The 21017-nt window shown below is 39.3% G+C and overlaps 1 protein-coding gene across 2 annotated transcripts in view; it reads left to right on the top strand.

Moving 5' to 3' along the window:
• Positions 1-203: 203 nt before the first annotated feature.
• LOC119730759 (tetratricopeptide repeat protein 28-like) overlaps positions 204-21017 on the top strand; it is a 70536-nt gene continuing 49722 nt past the window's right edge. Inside the window, exon 1 of one of the 2 annotated variants that reach the window (XM_038203784.1) lies at positions 204-778. In XM_038203784.1, coding sequence (XP_038059712.1) covers positions 641-778 — 138 coding nt within the window. In that variant the 5' untranslated portion in view covers positions 204-640. Of the gene's footprint in view, positions 779-18618; positions 18737-21017 lie in introns of those variants that run through there. The other variant, XM_038203785.1, reaches the window with a different exon arrangement.

Here is a 21017-nt window from a genome sequence, read left to right as displayed (position 1 = left end):
GTTTGATATACTGCGGTTTAAAGTGATCAGGTACTGAAAATTTGCTGCATACATGTAACTAAAAAAAAAAGACAACTTAACACTTTAAGGACAAACGTTTTGGATGGAAGCAAACAATTTTCAAAGTTGTGTGCAGAATGGTTGACTGCTGACTTTCAAAGCCAGCGTATCCTATGACTCCCGTGTCGCTTGACCCGGCTATTATGAAGAGAAAAATCACTCTTCAACCGCAAAAGCAAATATGTTTACAGTCCTACTCCTAGTACACTCAGACCGCCTCGTGTTGATTCAGTCTTAGCTGCAATCTAGCTGGCTTTGATCCACGGTCTGATTAGCATGACAAACGACTCGGCCGTGCTCGTCAAAAGTCCATGTCTAAACTGGAGTGCATCATGGCGACTCTACAAACTCTATTGTTTCTGTGCTCTGATCCTCTACGCATCTCATTCCACTGAAACCAGTCAACAATGAGAAGTGGAGTTGTGTTATTGCGTATCGCTGTAGCAGCCAAGTTGTCCATGGAAGTTTGCGAGTGGTAGGATTTTGTGGATAAAAAAGTTTAATTATGGCGGTAATTCTATCCCATGGAGTCTGGTGGGGTATGGTGCATACAGTCAGCGTGGGGTAATGTTACTGAGTCATGGCTGCAGAGGATATGAAGAGTGGTACGGAGGGATGTTGTTATCCCACCAGAGAGGCTTCGGAAGGAGCAAGGAGTCATGGGGAAGATCAAGACGACTACTTGGCCATCTTTAAGCCGTTTATTGAGAAAGGAAAGGTGGGTTTATCCTTGGCAAAATTTCAAAATCAAGTATTGAAATGGTAATTTCAACACCTCTTTCCGTCCTTTTACCATGGAACTGCTGTACCGGTATTATAGATGTGAAGTTGGCTATGCGACTCCATTTCATGTAGTTTCTTGGTCCTTGAACTTGGTTTCACATACCCGGTATGTGGCGACAAAGAGCTGTTAAGCACTTGCCGCCGGCATAATTTTTGGCCCAAAACACCATTTTTGAAAAAAGGCAAGATCTACATGTACATGTATCAGCCAAATTTTAAATTTTAGTGCAACGCCACAAATACTGACACTTGAACAGTATTTGTACCATACCTCTCACCGTTACTTCATATTTTGGAACACCCTGAGGCCCCACCATGGAGCGATATTTGCTACGAATACAGGCCGTATACAACAGCCAAGTTCAAGATCAAAACATGGTATGTACAAAACCAATGGGAACCACTGGGGTACTCATGTCCACTGCCGGAGACTCAGGAAAAACTTGATGATTTACCCAGGTGTATATTGTCATCGTGTTTACAAGTGTCTTCCGGCATTAACTGGTTAAGGAATTGCAGAATAATGATAACAACAATTTTAAAATGATGTATTTAGATGTATTTTGTTACAAAGCATGCAACTTATCAGCAATGTTCCAAAATCAGCAGTATCACAAAACCATAGAGCCATCCCAATCCCAGTTACTGTTTTTTCTGCAGAAAGTCTTAGACTTTACAATGTGGCGATAGGAATGTGTGTTTTTTAGTACTTATTATTTAGAAGATTTAGAAGATTTCTTTGTGTGTTGCAGGCATTCCATTGGTTTGATAAACATTGACATTAATCAAACTCTCTTTTGAAATGTATTGATTTATCATGCACGAAGTCAGCATTCAGGAATGGATGCATTGGTCGGTTGTACTTTACCCCCAACTCCCTGCCATAGATCAACACCGAAACATTGCTCTGTCACCCACATTTTTTCCCCCCCAAATCTTTTGAAATACCGGTCTCTAATTTCCAACTATTTTTCATGAACTAGTGTGTTTGTTATCCAGCTTATTTGGTGTTGTGGTCATCGTTATTAGGCGGTATATGCTATCTCTTTTGATCATCATAACAACGCTAGATGGTTTGTTACTTGCTGGAGTGTATACTGCTTTAACCTTTGTGACTTGGCGCTCTATTAGAATCTTGCCAGTTGGTGGGCAGGCCTGGTATTGTTAAACTGATCATTGACATGAGATAAGAAGATTGATTTTTATGTGTTTTTATGATGATGGCATCCTGTTTTCAACGTTCCATAAAGTCATTTATTTCTTGGCAAAGTGTTCAAACAACAAAATGATTGGGTTGGGTGTGTACATGTATGGTAGAGCATGCCGCTGTTTCCATACTGCAGTTTTATTGAAAATAATGTTTTTGTTAAGTTCTCTTTGCAAACGATGTCACGCTTAAAATTATGTGTGCTTGCACATGTATGTATACATAGCCTTTCACCAAGGCCATCGTGGCTGAACTTGCCCGCATTCAAAGCGGCAAAACCGCGAAGCGACTGGAGATGGAGACCGCACATGCGAGTGGCGAAGCCACGAGGGCCTTTTCTAACTTGTCGAGAAATTCTTATGTTTTTCTTTATAATCTCGATTTTTTTTTTGCTACCTCAAAAATTCCAACCAATCATCAGACTTTTCGTGCGTGGGTGGCTACTACCCGGACGCGTCGACGCGCCCGGATGCTTGCACAAAATTTAAAAACAAAAAATGCGAGTCTACCGGTATTTTTCCACGAGATCGTGATCGCGTAATTTTTCTTACATTATCTTATTTTAACTTTACTTATAAAAGTATTTCAAGAAATTATTTGAGTGTATGAAATTATTTTTCATCTGACCTTACAGTTATTTGCTCTTACATTTTCCTTACTCACCCTTCTTTTAAAAATGGAAGTGACAAGGCAAAATCCGTGTTGTGATTGGTTAACCTTTAGCACTCTTCTTATTTGCATAAAAACTATGAATAATTCAACAAAATCAAGTTGGGAAAGGCCTCATGGCTTTGCCACTCATGCGTGCTGACTTAATCTTTGCTCCAGTCGCTTCGGGTCTTCGCAACTAATGTATACAGGGTGGTGCAAAAAGAAGGAAACCTACATGTACATGTACTTCTAACAGGAATTTTAACTTCTTACTTACATTGTAACTTATTTGAACTTTTTTATTTTATGATGTGGTAAAGTATAGCTCTTCAACCATGTGGTGAAAAAAATCAGTTTAAAAATCGCAAGAATAGTGTTATTATGCTAAATTTGACTACAAGTCACCTAAATCACTGTTGTTAGCGTGTAAGTCTAGTGTAGTGCTGTTTTGTCTTCAAATCAAGCTCCGAAGCTGAGACAAGCGTACGGAATATAGCCGTCCATGGAACTATATCTCAGAGACAAAATTCTCGTATTCATGGCAAAGTACCGTAACCTGTACTCATGGCAATTCACGTGTACTCATGGCAAGGTGCTCGTACTCCAGAAGAAAATTCTGATTCTGAAGAAACCCATGGAATCAGGTGGGGACTGAAAACCCAATCCACATGTGGACCAGGGCAGGAATCGAACCCGGGCCATAGAGGTGGAAGGCAAGGAAAGAATGTTTGCTGGGCCCACTTGGAAGTTTCAAAGACGGTAAAACATTATTTTCAACTTGTTTTCAGGACTTTAAATAAATGTCATCCTATTTGATAAGCAGCAATTTTACTACAGTATGAAAACTATTTATGTATGTGAACTTGTGAAGTTTTTTCTCCGTTCGCATTTTTTTAACTGAAGGTTATCTTAGGGTTAGGAGACCTTAAGCTTATCTCCAGTTTATCAGATTGAATACTCTGTGCAGTATGTGTAGTCTCTCCCATCATTGGGAAGTTTTGATTAATTATAACAGTAAACAATGCAATGATGCTTGTCCTGATTTTAATATCTTTGTAATGGGGTCAGGGTCCAAAACTAAAATCAGTTCTTTTTTACAATTTCCACTTTTTAACGAAAAAACTTATCGTCATTCTTATGATGGGTTCTATTTTTTCTGTAACCACAAAGAGGCCACTTCTGATATGATTCTCCACTTTTTTAGCCATTAATAACAAAATAATGGACTTGAAATTAGAGTGACTTAGGCCTATATCTCTTTATTGTTAGGTATTCTTGAAAAGTGGGTTATGTTGATAGGAAAATTGATGAGATCTAAAAGACTTAAAAGGCAAAACAAATCAAGAATCCAAGGTGAATTTAGCGATATATTTCACATAATTTGTTGCACAATAGGTGTCAGTTTTTCATATTATTATGATTAGACAATGCAGAGAACACAGGGAATTGATTAATATTTTGTTCAGTTTTAAATGTTAAACAGTTGAAACAAATATAGGTCTAAATGTTAAACATAATACAAGTAATTGGGCCAGCAACATTGATTTTCAAAGACAATACAACATGTACACATATTAATATTAAATTTTGGGCTTTCGGGATAGGCAGTGTAATCTGAGGGCTTGCGAGAAAAATTCACAAGCTTGCTCAGGTGGGACTCGAACCCATGACCTCCTGCTTTCTAGTGCAGAAGTCTTACCACTCGACCACCAAGCTTGCTGGGGCCAGCTGGCTGGTTGGAATCTAAATTACAGTGTTTATAAAAATACGTCGGCAAAGGCCAAACTCAGCAATGAATTTGAATCTCCCCGATGCAAATGTTATCCTTTGAATACATATTTACAACCTTTATGTCAAAAAAAATCTAAATTTAAAGACTTACGGACTAACATAAGATCAACAGACTAACATAAGATCAACAGGGAAAGGGTTACAGGAGTGAGATGATACACTGGATAATTTGCACCTTGTCCCTGACATTCGGTCCTATTCAGCATGTAAGCCACACACTCAAGGGTTACCAAGTTTCACGCTGCTTGCAAAACAACCTATTGTTTTGTTCTTGCTACACAGTGAGGCTTACAACATGTACCTTTCACCTTAACCCCATAACCCACTACATACGTAGATACTTAATGTTGGGCATCATGAGTGGATGACAAATAATGATAGCATAGATGTTACTCTGTTCCCATTTTGTGCATTGTTGTGTCCCATTTCTGCTTTGATCTTTCGATGATGCTTGCGGTGTGCAGTGGATTCATTTGCTGCATGGCTTATTATTTGTCTGTGGACGAGTATAATTTCAGACACTTAATAATAAAATAATCCACAGTAAGGGGGATAGGTACATGTATTGTAGGAAAGGGCGTGCCGAATTAAACATGTCGAGGTTGTAGCACACATGTGTTTGAAGAGCATTTCAAACAGAAACATGTGACTGGAATGACGACTAGAGCTCCATCGGTTTGATTAACCCGATTACCCGAACTCCCCAGCCTAATTTACTAGGAACCATACCCATTCTGGCAAATTCCAATGCCCACATGGGAAATTGCCACACACACACTGTTGGACTTAGTTTCCGGAGGTACCGGTACATGTGTATGCCAACCCCAGTGTAAAAGACCATCAGTTTAGGGGTACTGTACCTATCCCAACAGATTTAAACAAAATCTGCTGTTGAACTTTGATGGGTTGAGTTAGGTTAGGGTTAGTGTAATTATGTGAAAAGCAGCAAGTTGTGTGAACATTCCTATTCTATTTCCTAATAATCTTCCCAAATATTATCAATTCGAGCCCACATGGGTGCATTCTCTCGAACATAAACCCTCAACTCCCACTCTGATCAAGCCAACACTCGGTCATATTTGCAGGTTGTAATCCCTTAAACATAGTGTTTGGACAGCCTCCCATGCAGTAAGGTGGGCGGATTAACAGGCAATATTGTGTTTGTTTGCTGAGGTTGTGCATGCAAAATCTGCCAAGGATGAAAACAGGGTTACTGTATTTATTCAGTCACTCAAAGCACACAAAAATGTAGTCACATTGTTGAATAACATGTGTAGACCTATTTACACATGTGCTGGTGGAATGCTGAATACACCTTGTGTGTGTGGATGCCCGCCCGGTTTAGAACATTTTGTTTCTCATTGTTCCGATGTTAGTGTTGATGTTAATATTTCATGTACATAAAATTATTAACATAAAGTGAACCATACATAAAATGATAACCCTAACCCCAAGAACATACATGTACATGTACCATCCCTTTATCCAAAAAAAGGTTGAATTCCAACATTGACCTATTATTTACTTGGAAAACACTACAAATGCTTGTGACCTTCAAATAATTATTGACCTCACAGACAATCATGGAAAAGCCAGTATAATCCTCATCTATGTCATTTTGATGTGTATTTTATTATCAATTTGCTCTCCGTCTATTGTTAACTCAGTATATTGCAGCATTGCAAATGATAAAGTGAGCCCTCTGTTGATAAAGAGTTTTCTCTATGGCCTTATCTGACAAACTGAAATACTGCCCTCATGCTGTGACAAATGAACTTTCTTAGTTGAAGATTTTAGACCATGTTGTTTACTAGACCATGTTGTTTACTAGACCATAACAAATGCAGACTACTTGCTGACTGTACTTGTAAAGAGTGTTTACTTCCATTAACTTGTTGACCCACCTTGGCCACCAAAGTCTGAAGAATCCTTGATCCCTCACTGTTTGACTTACTGGTACCATGATCTTGAAATTGTAACATCCATTGATGATTCTAGTAATTTATTACAAGTGTATTACAGTGTATCACATTTTTGTTACATTGTATTACATTTAGGAAGTGGAACTAGAAAAGATACAAAAGACATTAGATTTTTAAACAAATAAAAGTCAGCGAGATTAAAACTGTTTCAGTACCAGATTATTAAACTGATGTACAAACATATATGTATTGGAGTGATCTAAACAACTCAGATCTATTTCTATAAATAAATAAAAAATATCTGAAAAGATTCCATCTACCATGACATATACACACATATTTTTCCTATTGTGCTCTTTTGGTATATTCATGCATCGTGGTTCCATAGATGTAGAGTTTTTTTTCCATTCAGTAAACAGTTTTGGGTTTTTTCCCATTCACTAAACCTTCAAATATTCGGTAACCACTTCACACCCTTTTTTAACTCCTTTTTTTTTCAATTCAGTTTCGTTTTCAGTTTGACACCATCCACCATGACAAACGCATATTTTCCCTTTTTTCCATCAATATTTTCATGCATCACAGATTTTGTTTTTCCTTTGATAAATCCCCAAATATTTGTGTGTCGTCTGACACCTTCGTCAAGCACTCCCAGTTATAAATATTGTTGACCTTGCCATAAATGTCGAGGATCAATGATCAAAGGAGACAATGCCGCGTGGAGTTTTATCTGTCATAAAACAGGACGGAATAAAAAATAAAAACCCGCATCTACACTTACCGCCAATTATTTGTTTGGATCTACAATACACAATGCAGGTCAAGATTACAGTGCTATAACCCCTGAATTAATTTAGTCTTGGACATCACCAACAAAGTCATCATTTCAGAATTAAATAATCATATGGCAATGCAAGGTCAAGTTGTAATTGTATTGGAGAAAGCAGAGGATGAAATTGGAGGGGGAAAACTCGGTCAAAAATGAACAACATATACCGTAATTTTCGGAATATAAGCCGCGCGGCGTATAAGCCGCAGCACGCAAAAATCTGCAAATTAAGATTTGAAGTCGGCGTATAAGCCGCACCGGCGTATAAGCCGCACCAACCGCTGCGGTTTCAATTTTGTAAGGCCTCCAAATTCTAGTCAAAATGCTCTGAACCAGTTCCATTTACACTACAGATGCTATTAAAAGGGCCACAAAAGTTATATCAAATCATTTACAATCGATACTTTTACAAACAAATATGGGAATTGTTGAGAAATAAACACGGGGAACTGCTGCCGGCTGCCCCGTCATAGCCCGGCAGCCTGCGCCACGCACGCCGGTGAATGACAACATTTTCCCACAGCACGTGAGAGAGTATGAAACCCACCGTGTGTTGTCGGACTGGAGCGCTACAAATCTTGCTTTGTGGCAACAGATGCTGATTTGTTTTGTCTTAAGAATAAACAGGTCCGTTTTTACCTCAAAACTTATCAAATTGTTGCGATTACTAACGAGTAGTTGCGATAAAAATTCAAGTTTCGATCGTAACTTTCTTCGGAAATAGTCGAAACGAAGCGGACATTTTAATAGACGAATTCATTAATTTTGTAAGGGGTGATTTAGTCCCTCTTTTGAGTTTTACATCGTTTCTTGAATACATTTCAAAAAAACAAAATATATTGTGACGTTGAACAACTGATTATGTAATAAAAAATGTTTCGAACGCCATAAACATTTTAGTCGTCTTTTTTTCTTTTTTTTTAAACAGCGGAAATATTGGTAATTATTGTTCCCAAGAAAAAACACCCCTTTATTACCACAAATGGTGTGGTCCGCTGGGGGAAAGCATGCTGCATATCGATCGCTGCTGCACTGTACCAGTATCACGTACGGCCGGCTGGTCGCAAGTATTGAAGACAGCTTTCATCACCGTACTTTTTACCGCTCGGTACCTTTACGTGAGACGTGGTTTCGGTTTGTTAATGACTTTCTTAATTTATAATTCATTTCAGCAACACATCTCTTCTTGTACCAGTACATTAAATACACGTGAATCTTATTTTTTATTCTTCAAGGCTTGGCGTATAAGCCGCCCTGTGTATAAGCCGCAGTAAACATTTTCATGGGCAAATTCAACGTATAAGCCGCGGCTTATATTCCGAAAATTACGGTAGCACAGTATGCAGATTGTCAAAGTCTGTGGATAATTTTCAGAATGCCACAACAGTACACAATTTTACAGGGAGGAAAAATTATTTTTGATAAGAAAATATAGTGAATGACTCGACAATATCCAATGGCTGGGAAGAATTCCATAAAAATGAGTGATATCCATATCACTAATTTTTCCCTGCAGTGTCCTATCAGCCATCAGAAAGCAATAATGTCCTAAAAAAGTCATATTTAGCAGGGAAAATATTGACACATTTACTGAGAAAACACTTGGAATTTTCAGACCAGTCTTATAGGTTTGTGCACAGGGTGTCAAACAATGTCCAAGTATAGAACTCTTTCTCAATGGCTGACCATATAATGTAATTTAACACAGTCAATATGGCATAGCAAGTTTATTGTCAAAGTTCTATATTTGATTTGAGTTACATACATCACAATATTATAATCACACTCCCACTTGAATTAACATTGATAAGTTGATGATTTATGCAAACAAGCACGCAATTGCAAGCCAAGGTTTTACAATACGGAATCTCTGCATGAACAGTACATGTAGATGACGCTTTGTGACCACTTTTGAAGACCCAAGTGGGAAGGACACACCGTGTGTGCGTACTGGTTTGTGCATGTTCTGTGTGAAGTACGCTCAGAACTAATATTATCCCATGAACCTAAGGGTTTTCACGTGAGTGGCAGGCACTGTCAGCCATGCATTTGAATGTCCCTCCCAGTGGTCTCCCCCAACTCTCCCTTTGTAACCGTTGAGTGGGTACCGTACTTAGGCCAAAAAAAATAGTTCTGCTTCCGGTTTCCCTACCTACCCTATTCTAACAGCCCCTACCCTAATTTTTTTTATTGAAAAAATGAGGAAAAAACTCCCAAAACCATCAATTTCTACCTTTTACCCTTGACTACATGCAGACGCCTCCATATGATCGTACACAAATAAAGAATTGGCCAAAAAAAAATTCCCTACCTACCTACCCTATTTTCAAATGCCATGTAATTGGAAGCAGAAAGAATTTTTTTTTGGCCTTGTGAACAGGTTCCATACCCTTGCTCATTAGGCAATTAACAAATAGAGCCCTGTCATTACTTTTGAGTTGTAGCATTTTCGCTGCCGTTATCAATCCCTGTATTCAATCCATCCACTCCTAGTAATCAAACCCTCTGGTGTTGATGGCTCTGCTTCCCCTAAATCCCTTCCAATGATAAATCCGCTCACTGACTTGTAAAGACGAACAACATGTCGGATGCAAGCCCCATGTATCTACTTCCTAGGGCACTGCATCACTACATGTAGTACTTAATCAGAAATATGAACCAATGAATGCAGTAGATTGAGCCATTGGCCCCGCCCACTGCACACTTTTATGTGTCTCTCCAATTCCATACTGCATATTTCAGCCACCTGTCATACGCACAAGTATGCATGCAATTTTCGAAGCTCTGCGTGCCTACAGTGTAAAATCCCTGCTTTTGCTTACTGTAGCTCAAACTTCCATGCTTACAGTTAGCATATTTCATGGGTTTGTGAGAAATGTTGGTCTTTCCTCTCTACCGGGGCCCAAGTTCATGCCTTCATGGCGCTGCTTAATAGTAAGCAGAAAACTTGTGCTTACTATATGGCAGTTCTGTAAATTCGGACGTACATGTACATGATCAGACAGTTTGATAATTACATGTAGCTTCTGTTGGTAGTGTGAATGTGATACATTTCTAATACATTTTGTATGTGACATCTAATGAAGAGAAAACAATTACAGGCCAAACAAATGTACTACCACCTTAACGACCTTGTCAAATCATGTGGTCGGACGTACAGAAAGAGCTAGAATTTACGGAATTCGGACAATTCACAATGCAGTGCGCCACCAAGAGTTTGCCATGGAGAATCTATTTTTCAAGTTTACGGTCGACAAAACATGGCCCATTTGAATGAGTGTCAGTAGACAACTTGTGCTAATTTGTTTGGGGCATAGCGTTCTGACACCTTACAAAAAAAACACCATATAAAGAAAAAGAAAAGGGCAAACAGATACTCGAATCATACCCTTACGAAACTACTGACTGGAAAACTAACAATTTCAAATGTCCCCCGCTGCGAATTTGTCGATCATCTCCCACAATGCACTGGAAAAAATGAACTCTCCGTGGCAAACTCTTGATGGCGCACTGCATTGTGAATCGCCCGAATTGGCCTCTAGCAGACAATGGTGCTAACGTTAAGCAGTATTTCATGGGGTGGATGTGCTGGAGTAATTGCAGAATACCCCGCCACGCGAAAATTACCCCCTAAAAATAACTGGCTACGCAGTCGGAAAATATTGCAGAAATGTCCAAAGTACATGTAGATGTCGGGAAGTGGATACGCGGATACAATATACGGGGTGGATTTGAGCGCTGGAGGGTCTAAAGAGGGCGCTATTTCCCTGTATTATTTATGAGAACGAAGCATCTATATATCCATGTTGGAAAATAACGAAGGCAGAGACAACGTGATTTGAATGGGGAGCAGGGGAAAAACGTCCAAGTCCAAAGTACGGTAGGTGCCGGGAAGTGGATACGCGGATACAGGGATACGGGGTGGCACACGCGTGTGGTTTTGGTTGAGCATCCAAGCGTGACTCCGTATCCGCGTATCCGGATACGAGGTGGGATAGGTGAGTGGCGGGGTATTCTGCAATTGTGCCGATGTGCTAACGGTACATGTGCGTGCATTGATATTTCTGTTGTTACGTCACTGATTTAAGCAACGTTGTCCTCAGTGGTACGCATGCCTTTTTCTGTGCTTACTGCTTATGGCCTCCATGAAATGGTCTTGGATAATTTACAAAACGTTGATGTGTTACATGTTACACCTTGAGGGCCTCTCCTCTCTAACTACTTACATCATTGAGCGATAACCATTAAACTCTTGTCACGAAGCAGCAGTCAGGATGGATATTGTCAGTTTCTCATCACTCACAACAATTTCATCCCCATCCCCGGCCTTCCCAATTTTAATGGGCTTGGTACTCGCTGACAAGACTGTAATTAGCCCTGGTGACAAGGTTGACAAGTGACTGTTGTCTAAATTTAGAAACTACACATTGAATTGATTGAGAATATTAACATTTGAGGTTTTGGCATCATCAAAATCACTGTGGTGGTATACACAGCTATAAAATCATAGTTCATATTTTTAAACACATTTTTTTTTTAAATTTGCCTACTTTTGATAATATCAAATAACATTTTTTTTCTATCCGATGGCTGATACGAAAGCTCTACAGTATTTGTAATGTCATTTATTTCATCAAGTAAATAGGTAGTCGAATAAATGCAATACATGAAGGCCTACATGTAAGTTAATATTCAGTAAATAGGCCTATATAAATTCACTTCTGTGGCAGCATTTCATTACCCTTAAACTGAAAAAAAGGTTATATTGATATGTGGATTGACATCAGTACAGACAGGGCATTATCTTTTTTATCTACTGCCAAATTCTGAAATTTTACTACATGTATTGATTTATGATCAAAATGACCAGAAGACAAAATGCCACAGTTTTCATTGTCCTTTCCATTTTGTCAAGTCTGATCTGAATTGTAACGAAGACCGTTAGCCGAGCGTCTAGGGACCAGCGTGCTATTTTGAGGGAAATCATCATCCTGCTTGCTAGAAGGCAAGCCGGTACGGTTGTCTCCACTTGAAAGCATGATGTGTCATGCCGTGAGGGACAGATAAGGAAATAGTCAGGATTCATCTCCAGAGATCTCCGTCAGTAATGGACATGACCACTTGTATCTTCAAATGCCAAACTGACATGGACATTGTGGATTGCATGTACATGTAGCTCAGTCATTCTAGAATGTAAGCAATGTACTATGGGCAACTCGTACCATAGCGAATGGTCCTTTCTTTATGTTTGTACCAGTACTCAAACAGATTTTTTTGTCTTGCCCTCTCAAGTTGATCTCTCTCTTTTTTTTGGGGGGGGGGGATCATGGATCAATTGATTGGTTTAATATTTTGTACTTTACTCACATTTTGAGGTAAATGTTGCCTTCCTAGATTTTGTGTGCATTGATTTCTACATGCATCGGATTTGTAAACAGATTTATAAACAACACACATGGATCAGCAAACTTCTTGGACATCACTCAAGTGTTGGTTTTTTTTTTTTTTTGGCCTCAACTGTGGGTTTTTGTGTCGATACTTTTTCCACTGCCTTAAATTAAAAAATAGTGCAATTAACTGTAAGTAAACAATGTGGACACCATTTAAAAAATTTTTTTTTTTGGACAATCAGAAGATGGAGTTTTGTGACTACTGGTACTTTCGTGAGATCCTGTGAGAGGGACACAGATCTGATAAAACAGTACGCATGCGCGTACTGGTTCGTGTGTGTATGAGTGAAGAACGCATGATTTTTTTTTTATTCTGAATGTGCTCAAATCTGTTGGGTTTCTGCATGAGAGTCAGGCACCGTCGACAATGCGTTTGAATGTTCCCCCAGTGGTCTCCCCCAACTCTCCTTTTTTAACCGTTGAGGGGGTACTTGTGCACGGAGCCCATTGATTGCTAATATGGACATCCTATTACCAAAAAGCTTCACTTTCATCTCATGGTAGTGTCTCATCGTCCATGATGTCTCAACTGAGGAGTACCAAACTCGACCCCCCCCCCCTCCTGTTTGTCTGACTGTCACCTCACAGTACCTTCAGCTGTTCCTCATCTCTAAGACTTCCTTACATGTACTCTCCCAGAAAACATCCCCAAGCAATCATCATCTCTCAGATCTCTCTCGACTAGTCAAGACATCAAAGAGGGCACCCTCAGGCCGTGTATCACAACATCCAACATCCTCCCTGGAACAAAAATCCCTCCGACAAAACAAAAACTGTGTCAGTGAACTTCTTCCTAGTTTTGTTGTCTGTTATATTTTTTTCATAGGTATGGGGCATTGATAATCAGAGATTCCGAGGCAATCTCGCTAGATCTCACAGCCAGGTTGACTCTGATCAACGAGACACTGACATTTAAGAATTCCAGATCCGGCTAGATCCTTCTTAATGGAAGTCTGCATTTTGCTAGAAGGTGCAACGGATGCAACATTAACGTTTTCATCTTCTAAAGTATTCATACACGGGGCTTTTGACATTAAAACCCTAGGAAGTGGGAAATAGGGTGTAGGGATTCACTTACAAAGGGATTCACTTACAGAAACTGTCATCAGAAAAGCTTTTCTGTGTAGCCCCCTCCCTCCCCCCCCCCCCCCCCCCGTCACCCCCATTCCCACTCAAGCATTTGTTTATTCCTTTCTTGTTTTTTCTAAGCCGCACAAAGAGACACAGAGTCTTCAATATTTTATGTCCAGTGTCAACTCCAAATTGAAATGCAAGTCTAGACCTACAGTGATTAGACTTGTCATAACAGATTCAGAGCCTTTACCGTCTTATTCTGCTTAACCTGCAAAACTGGCTGATTGAAAACAAACAACTGTTTAAAGGGAATGTACATGTACATCATTGGCTTTTGCTGTAATTTTCAGAAATGAACTATTTGAGGTGTGAGCATTTTAGATGAAATATTGTTAAACTGACATGTTTGAAGTTTTGTGTTCGAAAATGCTGGATAAATCAAGAAAAACAAAAATGTTCCAATAGTCTGGTTCCCTGACTCCACTAAAGATGAAATGGATCAATTTACAGATGCCGGAAAATTGTAAGGTACCTGCACCTGTTCATGAACATGTAACCAATAGCAAACAAAATTTGGATTGAAAAAAAGGTACATTTGGAGCAGTAGTTGAAAAATAATTAGGTTTTCCAACGGTGGTCGGCCGACCACTGTTGGAAAATTACACAAAAATACCACTTTTCTTGAAAATGACTTCATACCAGATGCCATAATTTTACAGGATGCTTTAGACTGTCATTTACCAACATCCTAGTAAGGTATTTCGTACAAACTTGGTAGTTTTGTTTTTCGATGTTTGCAAATGTTGTATCTTCCCTTTAAAAATGTACTCATCCCTGCTACATTGTACATGTATTTGTTTTAGTTTCACCCGAAACCAGATTTATTGTTTAAATTGCAAGGTTGCAAGGGAAATATAGAAAAAAAGTTGTTGTTTTCATTAAAATGTAGCATACAAGTTGAAAAGTTGTTCAGAGAAAAAAAACACTTGAATGTATCGAAGAGTTTGGACAGTACATCTTTAAGCAAAACATTGTTTAAGTTTGAAATACAACGAAATGACCAATTTTGACTTCTTGTTTAGAAAATCATAGACACGTGTATTTCTAGATATTTCACAGGAGAAAAAAAATTGAAACTTGGGTACATTTGGATGATGCTGTTTTTTTTATTTTTTTTATGAAATTGATACTTTGAATATAGGACCATAAATTGCAAGTTTATTTGTGTGAGATTTATAAGTTTTGAAATCTGGATTCTCAGTCTCTTTAGTTGTTCTTTAATTCACGCCCGAGGTGAAGTTTTTTAGGGTGCCATTAACCAGTACCAAAATAACCCCAAGTTTAAAAGTTCAGTGGTTCACCCCATTATCAACAGGTGAAGTTTTAATGTCCGTATCAAGTTTGGCACCCTACCCAGAGGAATGACGAGAGGTCATGGGTCATGTGACAGGTGTCAAAGGTCAAAACGTGCAGCACACGCCAAAAAGACTTCGCTTTCATCCAAGTGTTGAATGAGTGCAAGACTAAAGACCGACAACAATAAATCCTCAACTACTTGTTCGTGGCCAGAGCTAGGATTTTCATTTGTAGACCTACCCGGTGTTGACTCACTCAGTGTATGATTGGACTGTGCTGTATAGCATCACGTAGATGATGTCTGATGCATGAACATTTGTATGTTCTTCATTATAATTTAACGAGGATCTGATTGGGTGATAAGAATGCTCCAGAAAAATTCAACTCTCTGCCTCCGTTGTATCAAAAACAACACTGTGTGTGCTCTAAAGCCTCATCCTATTGGATGTAATGAACGGATACAGTGCTGATCACAACAGTCGAACTGACGAATGAACTGTGGCAGAATATCAGTGATTCTCACGTTTTGATTGTCATTGGAGTACATGTACGTGTGCGTGTGTACCTCATCAGGAACTTCAATACAATATTCAATGAACTGTACAAAAGTGAAACAGCAAGAAATGCATACTACATGTACATAGGTGGATATTTGATTTGAAGTCAGTGAAGTGCTTCATTCTGCCTGATAGCATTTTTACTTCATCATCCGCTGTTATACTTGTCACCTGATCAATGTTTCTGTCACCTGGTCTGATTTTCTGTCACCTGATCAATTTTTTGTCACAGGCTGATGTTTTGTCACCTGATCAATATTTTGTCACCTGGTCAGTTTTTGTCACCTGATCAAGTTTTCTGTCATCTGATCAATATTTTGTCACCTACATGCATTTGGTCATGCACCATACTTTTCTCATCTGGAAAATTGAATGTGTTCTCGCATGGTTATCAGGTGGCATGCTTTTTTTTATAAAAGTTACTCTTTTGCTATTCAGCTTAAAAAAACACAGATTTGCGTTCAGTGCATCTAAGGAAGGAATACAACCCATGTGCTGGATTTCATATATTGTGCAATATTAACTCTAGTTTGGTAATACAGCGTGCAGTTCTTTCCAAGCAACGTTGAAGGTTTATTCTGCTGTGACGGCTTTTGAGAAATGAAGTATTTATTTTGTGCTTCACACCTGTTAGTGGTCGGTGTATAATAATGAGACACTGCTCCGGTCAGCGTGTAGTGGTTTGCCAAACGTGTGACTGTATTGTGTCTGTCAAACGAAGCGCTTACTCCACACACGCCAGTCTAAGCAGTCCCTGCAGGCCGGATGTGAAATGATTACATCTGCATCTTACACCTGCTGTGATTAATAAGCCAGTTTCGTCTTCAGTTGGGATGGATTCCTATCGCAGTGAGTCGGTAAACAATCACATCGCTGGAATTTAATATTTCTCGGTCAACAAAGCACCAAGGATGGTAATTATGATTGCTGTTCCTGGGTTTATTCAAGGCTACCAGACGGACCATATAACACAGTCAACTACCCATCCTATTGTCGCTCTACTTCACCCCAATGACAATGATATATTTATACAGTGCTTTATAGCGCAGGATTGATTGTGCGGTGTGTAGGACTAGACTCTCAAGTTGCTGACTGATAAGGCGGTATATAGGATCCGACAACACAGCCAGCCAACCTGCCTCAATGCTGGCCTAGTTCTGCTTGTGGAGTGCCTACTTCAAGTGGCCTGTACAGGGTGAATGTTGACAGTCAGACAGGACTAGTATGGCTAGCAGGTTGTGCTGTACATGCACTTGACTACTGGCGATGGACGTTGGATTTGTGGATGTAAACCGCTCGCTACAAGCTTCGGGGAGACTGCTGAGTATTTGTTCTACCCTTGTTTTTATTTTTCCTAGCAGCGTCCTTTGCCACATGATAGCTGAGGAATGGCACTGCGGTTTTAAGAAAACTTCTGTTGCAACAGGGAAGTGTTGATCTGGATTTGCGCTGGTGAAAATACTCTTGTGATGCCTTTCTCTGTGTGTAGTCACAAAGTGGCGATGTCAGGTGTCTTTTTGACATCAATTTTGCCTCCTTTTGAGTTTGAAGTTTCATTTTGGAAAAGGTTATCTTCACGGTTGGGAGAGTTTTTGTCAAAGCTCCACTTAGTACCAAGAAAGGATCTAAAGATCTGACGAGAAAAAAACAATATTGACTATTGTTTTTGGCGCATCATGCAGCAAGTCGAGTTGGTGAAGTCTACCTGTTTATATCATGGAACTACACCCCATTGCATCTTCTGGCAAGAAAAACAACCTATAGTTTTGCAGAAACAGTTAAGGAGCTTTTCTTTAAAGGGTACAAACTGTCACTTGCACATAAAACTGTTGGAGGAGTTGATTTCTGCAGGATGAAATTGTGTCATCAATTTGATAAAGATTGATGATTAAAAAAATCTTCTTTCACCATTTGGAAGTAGTTCGTTCTTGAGAAGTTGCTGGTATCAATAGAACATTTGCTTACGTGCCTGTTAAGAAGTCACTGTACTTTATATTGTTAGCGCTCACTAAATCAGAAACACTTCTGTAAGTGAGGGATTTTCAAGAGATTTGTTCAAGGACGGTAGAATAAAAAATCTGAATGGCAGAGCCCATGTTTCTTTGAGACGTCACCAGAAAAAAAACCAGTATCTTCAGGACTAGAAGGTCTTCATGTTCTTTTACTCCCGACATCAGAAATTTTGTTGACCGGTTAAAGTGTTCCGAAGTCTTCATGTAATGGATTTACAGAGTGCAGAGAGTCACCGCCATGGATGAAGCACACGTGCATCGCATGTCATTAAAATCGGCGGAGGATTTATGACGGTGCCTATACGCTCGGGGCTTCTGATGGTCCACCCGCCTGTCATGATGTAGGTTTACTGCAAACGGACGACAAGCAAGATGTTTGCTGGATTTAAGGGAAAACATTTGCCGCGTCTCGGGAAAACAGCGAATGTGGATTTCATGTTTTGACAGTATGTTATACATCCAACCCGGAGGACATTAAACTTTTTGGGTGTCTTGCAATATGTTGCCAGCTAATAAATCATTTATCTATGGTAAAGTGTCTCATCGGGACATAATTCCCACCAGAGATGAGACTAAAGTTTCCAGGTGCTTTGCTTACCTTTGAATTTCTTCATTGTTTGCGTGTGACTTCAGAACCTTAGTGTGGTTTGATGACTTACCGGAGTTCCTTGTTTTGATCCTTTGGAATTTCAACTCCGGAGAATTTTCTCACTGTACTGATGCTTCTTCTGCAATCCTTTGACTCACCTACCGTAACTTCAAGCTCGCAAGAATTCACCCAACAAGTTTTGTAAGTTGATAAAATTTCTTAGTCACCGCAATGGAGCAGTGTCTGCCATTAAGGATGTTATGATGCTATCACTTTTCCTCAGAGATGAGATAAGTGTCAAGAGACAAAAACACTCAAAGAGATAATTATGCAGCAATGAGGAAGAAGTAATGAGCACGACTAGGAAATACTTGACAAGGTGACAGGCTGAAGGATAAAGACTTGTTATCCATGATCGCTGGCTAAGAATGATGAAATGGCAGCCTAAAAAGAAGGTAAGTTTACAACGGACATGGTAAAAAACTAGCATAAAGGCATAAAGACACAAGTGCCCAAAATGCTAATCGAAAAGAACACGTGTACAAATGCCATGAACAAAAGTCTAATAAAAAAAGGGGGGGATTGTAACGAAAACAAAGGCTCTTTCGGCAAATTACAGAAACAAACAATGAACTGTAGTTGACACAGTGAAGTTGACATCACAAGCACATTTTGTACATGTATCGGTTACATTGCTTTTTTTAAACACATTTAAGTACATTTTTTTGTCCTGTTAGCAAAACTATTGATGGAGAATAATTAAAACGTAGTTTTAAATACTAAATTCACCTGTAATTGTCTCTTAGACCTCTGTGTAATATTGTCCAATTCTTGTGGTGCAACTTAGCACCAAAAAAAAGTCACAAGTGTAGTAATTCAGCTGCAAAACGAGTAAGTAACAATGTCAGATTTCGTTGTTTTTCCTAGTTGTCTGGGTTTTTCTCAGCACAACTTGTCTGTGCTCATCAGCTCCTGTTTGGCAGCCATTTATCAATCAGTAAGAGCCAATTAATTGACCAAATTTCGTTCAGATACCTTTTCACACTAGTCTTACAAATCCACTGCATTTTTTGCCATTGAATTCTTTAGAATTCCTCTTATCCTGGTCATCGATCTATTGTCCAGAAAATTGGATACCTACAGTTCCAGATCAATGAATGCCGTCCTTACTCACTTGAATTGCTCCGAGGTCAAACGCTTTGCCTTTTCTATTGGTCGCCTTTCTCACTGTTACCTGCTGTGAAGCCACTGAACTCTTGAGGACAGTCAAGCTATTGTCCCTATTTTTCCCATTTCTTTTGAATCTGTCTTGATCCCACTTGAAGTTCTCTTGTTACATTTCAATACCGGTAGGAGCATTTGCTTTTTCATGCATTTTCTTCATTAACAATGACGCTACTCAAAATCCAAAGAAAAGCGTTCAAAATCTAACCTGTTGAAGTTTCAGCTCAGTGGATATTAGTCTTATAAGTTATACTCTTCAAGAAAACAGCATTTTTTTGTGTAGGCCACATGTATGAAAAAACTTGCAGTTGCTGCAACTCAGAATCAATGGAATAGAATTGTCTCCGCTCTAGGACCAGCTTTACTAGAAGATTCCCAATAGTCTTGTTTTCAATCTGCTTCCTAAATATAGAGCCAGTTGTGCCAAAGGACTTTACAAAATGATTATTTTCTGACACCTGATACCCCCCCCCCCAAAAAAAATACTTGTAATAATGTCTGCCTGTGCACAAAATATGGACAGAGGCGCCCCCCCCCCCCCCAACACACACACCCCTATTTACATGTATTTTCGGAGGCCAAGTGTCTGGAGAAGAAAAAACCTGTCTACATTTCAGAATATTTTGCTGATGATAACCCCAACCCCCTGCAAAAATTCCTGGATCTGCCCCTGATTGAATTATAAAGAACAAAACAAATGTGTATTTTAAGGGGTGCCTTTTGGCCTCAAAACCTCAGCAGATTATTTCGTTGACTTTTTGTTGCCCCCCCCCCCCCTTCCCCCCATATCACCCCTGAAATGTGCGTTGTACATTGTACGGCAGCTTAAAGGAAATTTGAAATGCTGAATGACTCAGAAACGCGACCATTCCATTTGCCAAAGACCGAGTATGTGTTTTCATAGTATAACTAAAGAGCTCACTAAAAGCCACGGATGAATGTCAACCATTCAGTGCATTGATCTGGTTCAAAGTTGTCCTCATCTAAACTTCCGTGGACAAACACCCAACACTGCTTGCATTTGTATGAAGAGCAACTTGCATCAAGAAACTTAGTCAGCCAGTCGGCAGTTTTATATTACAGCCTGCCGAGAAACATTAGTCTTGGGTTTCAACTTGAGTTCACAGAGTGCGTCTTAGGAATTCAAAAACAAATTGTAGAATTGTTTTACAATCTGAATTGTCTAGCTTTTAATGTCAATTCGAGTTGAAGAAACTTTGTTTTGAAAGCCAGAAAGCATTTTTTTTTTTTTTGCATTTCATCTTTATTCATGCAGGGCATTGTTCAAGGCATTGTATGACAGAATTTAGGCCGTAACACCAAACGTGTCTTTTGTGACATTTTGTTCATTTTGCCCCCCCGGCTAAAATAACAATTTTTTTTTGTCTGTGTGTGTGCGGAGGAATAAAAGGAAAGGACGTCGGATGGATTGTGTTCCCTGAAGTGCTGTGATTGCGCCGTAAAAACAATCTGACATTTCATTCACAAAGTGTAGAAATAAAAATGCTAAAG

The sequence above is a fragment of the Patiria miniata genome, unplaced genomic scaffold (genome assembly GCF_015706575.1).
Source record: "Patiria miniata isolate m_02_andy unplaced genomic scaffold, ASM1570657v1 HiC_scaffold_22, whole genome shotgun sequence".
In the NCBI taxonomy this organism is placed as follows: domain Eukaryota; kingdom Metazoa; phylum Echinodermata; class Asteroidea; order Valvatida; family Asterinidae; genus Patiria; species Patiria miniata.
The sequence above is the reverse complement of the archived record's forward strand: the minus strand, read 5'-3'. Positions and strand labels throughout refer to the sequence as shown.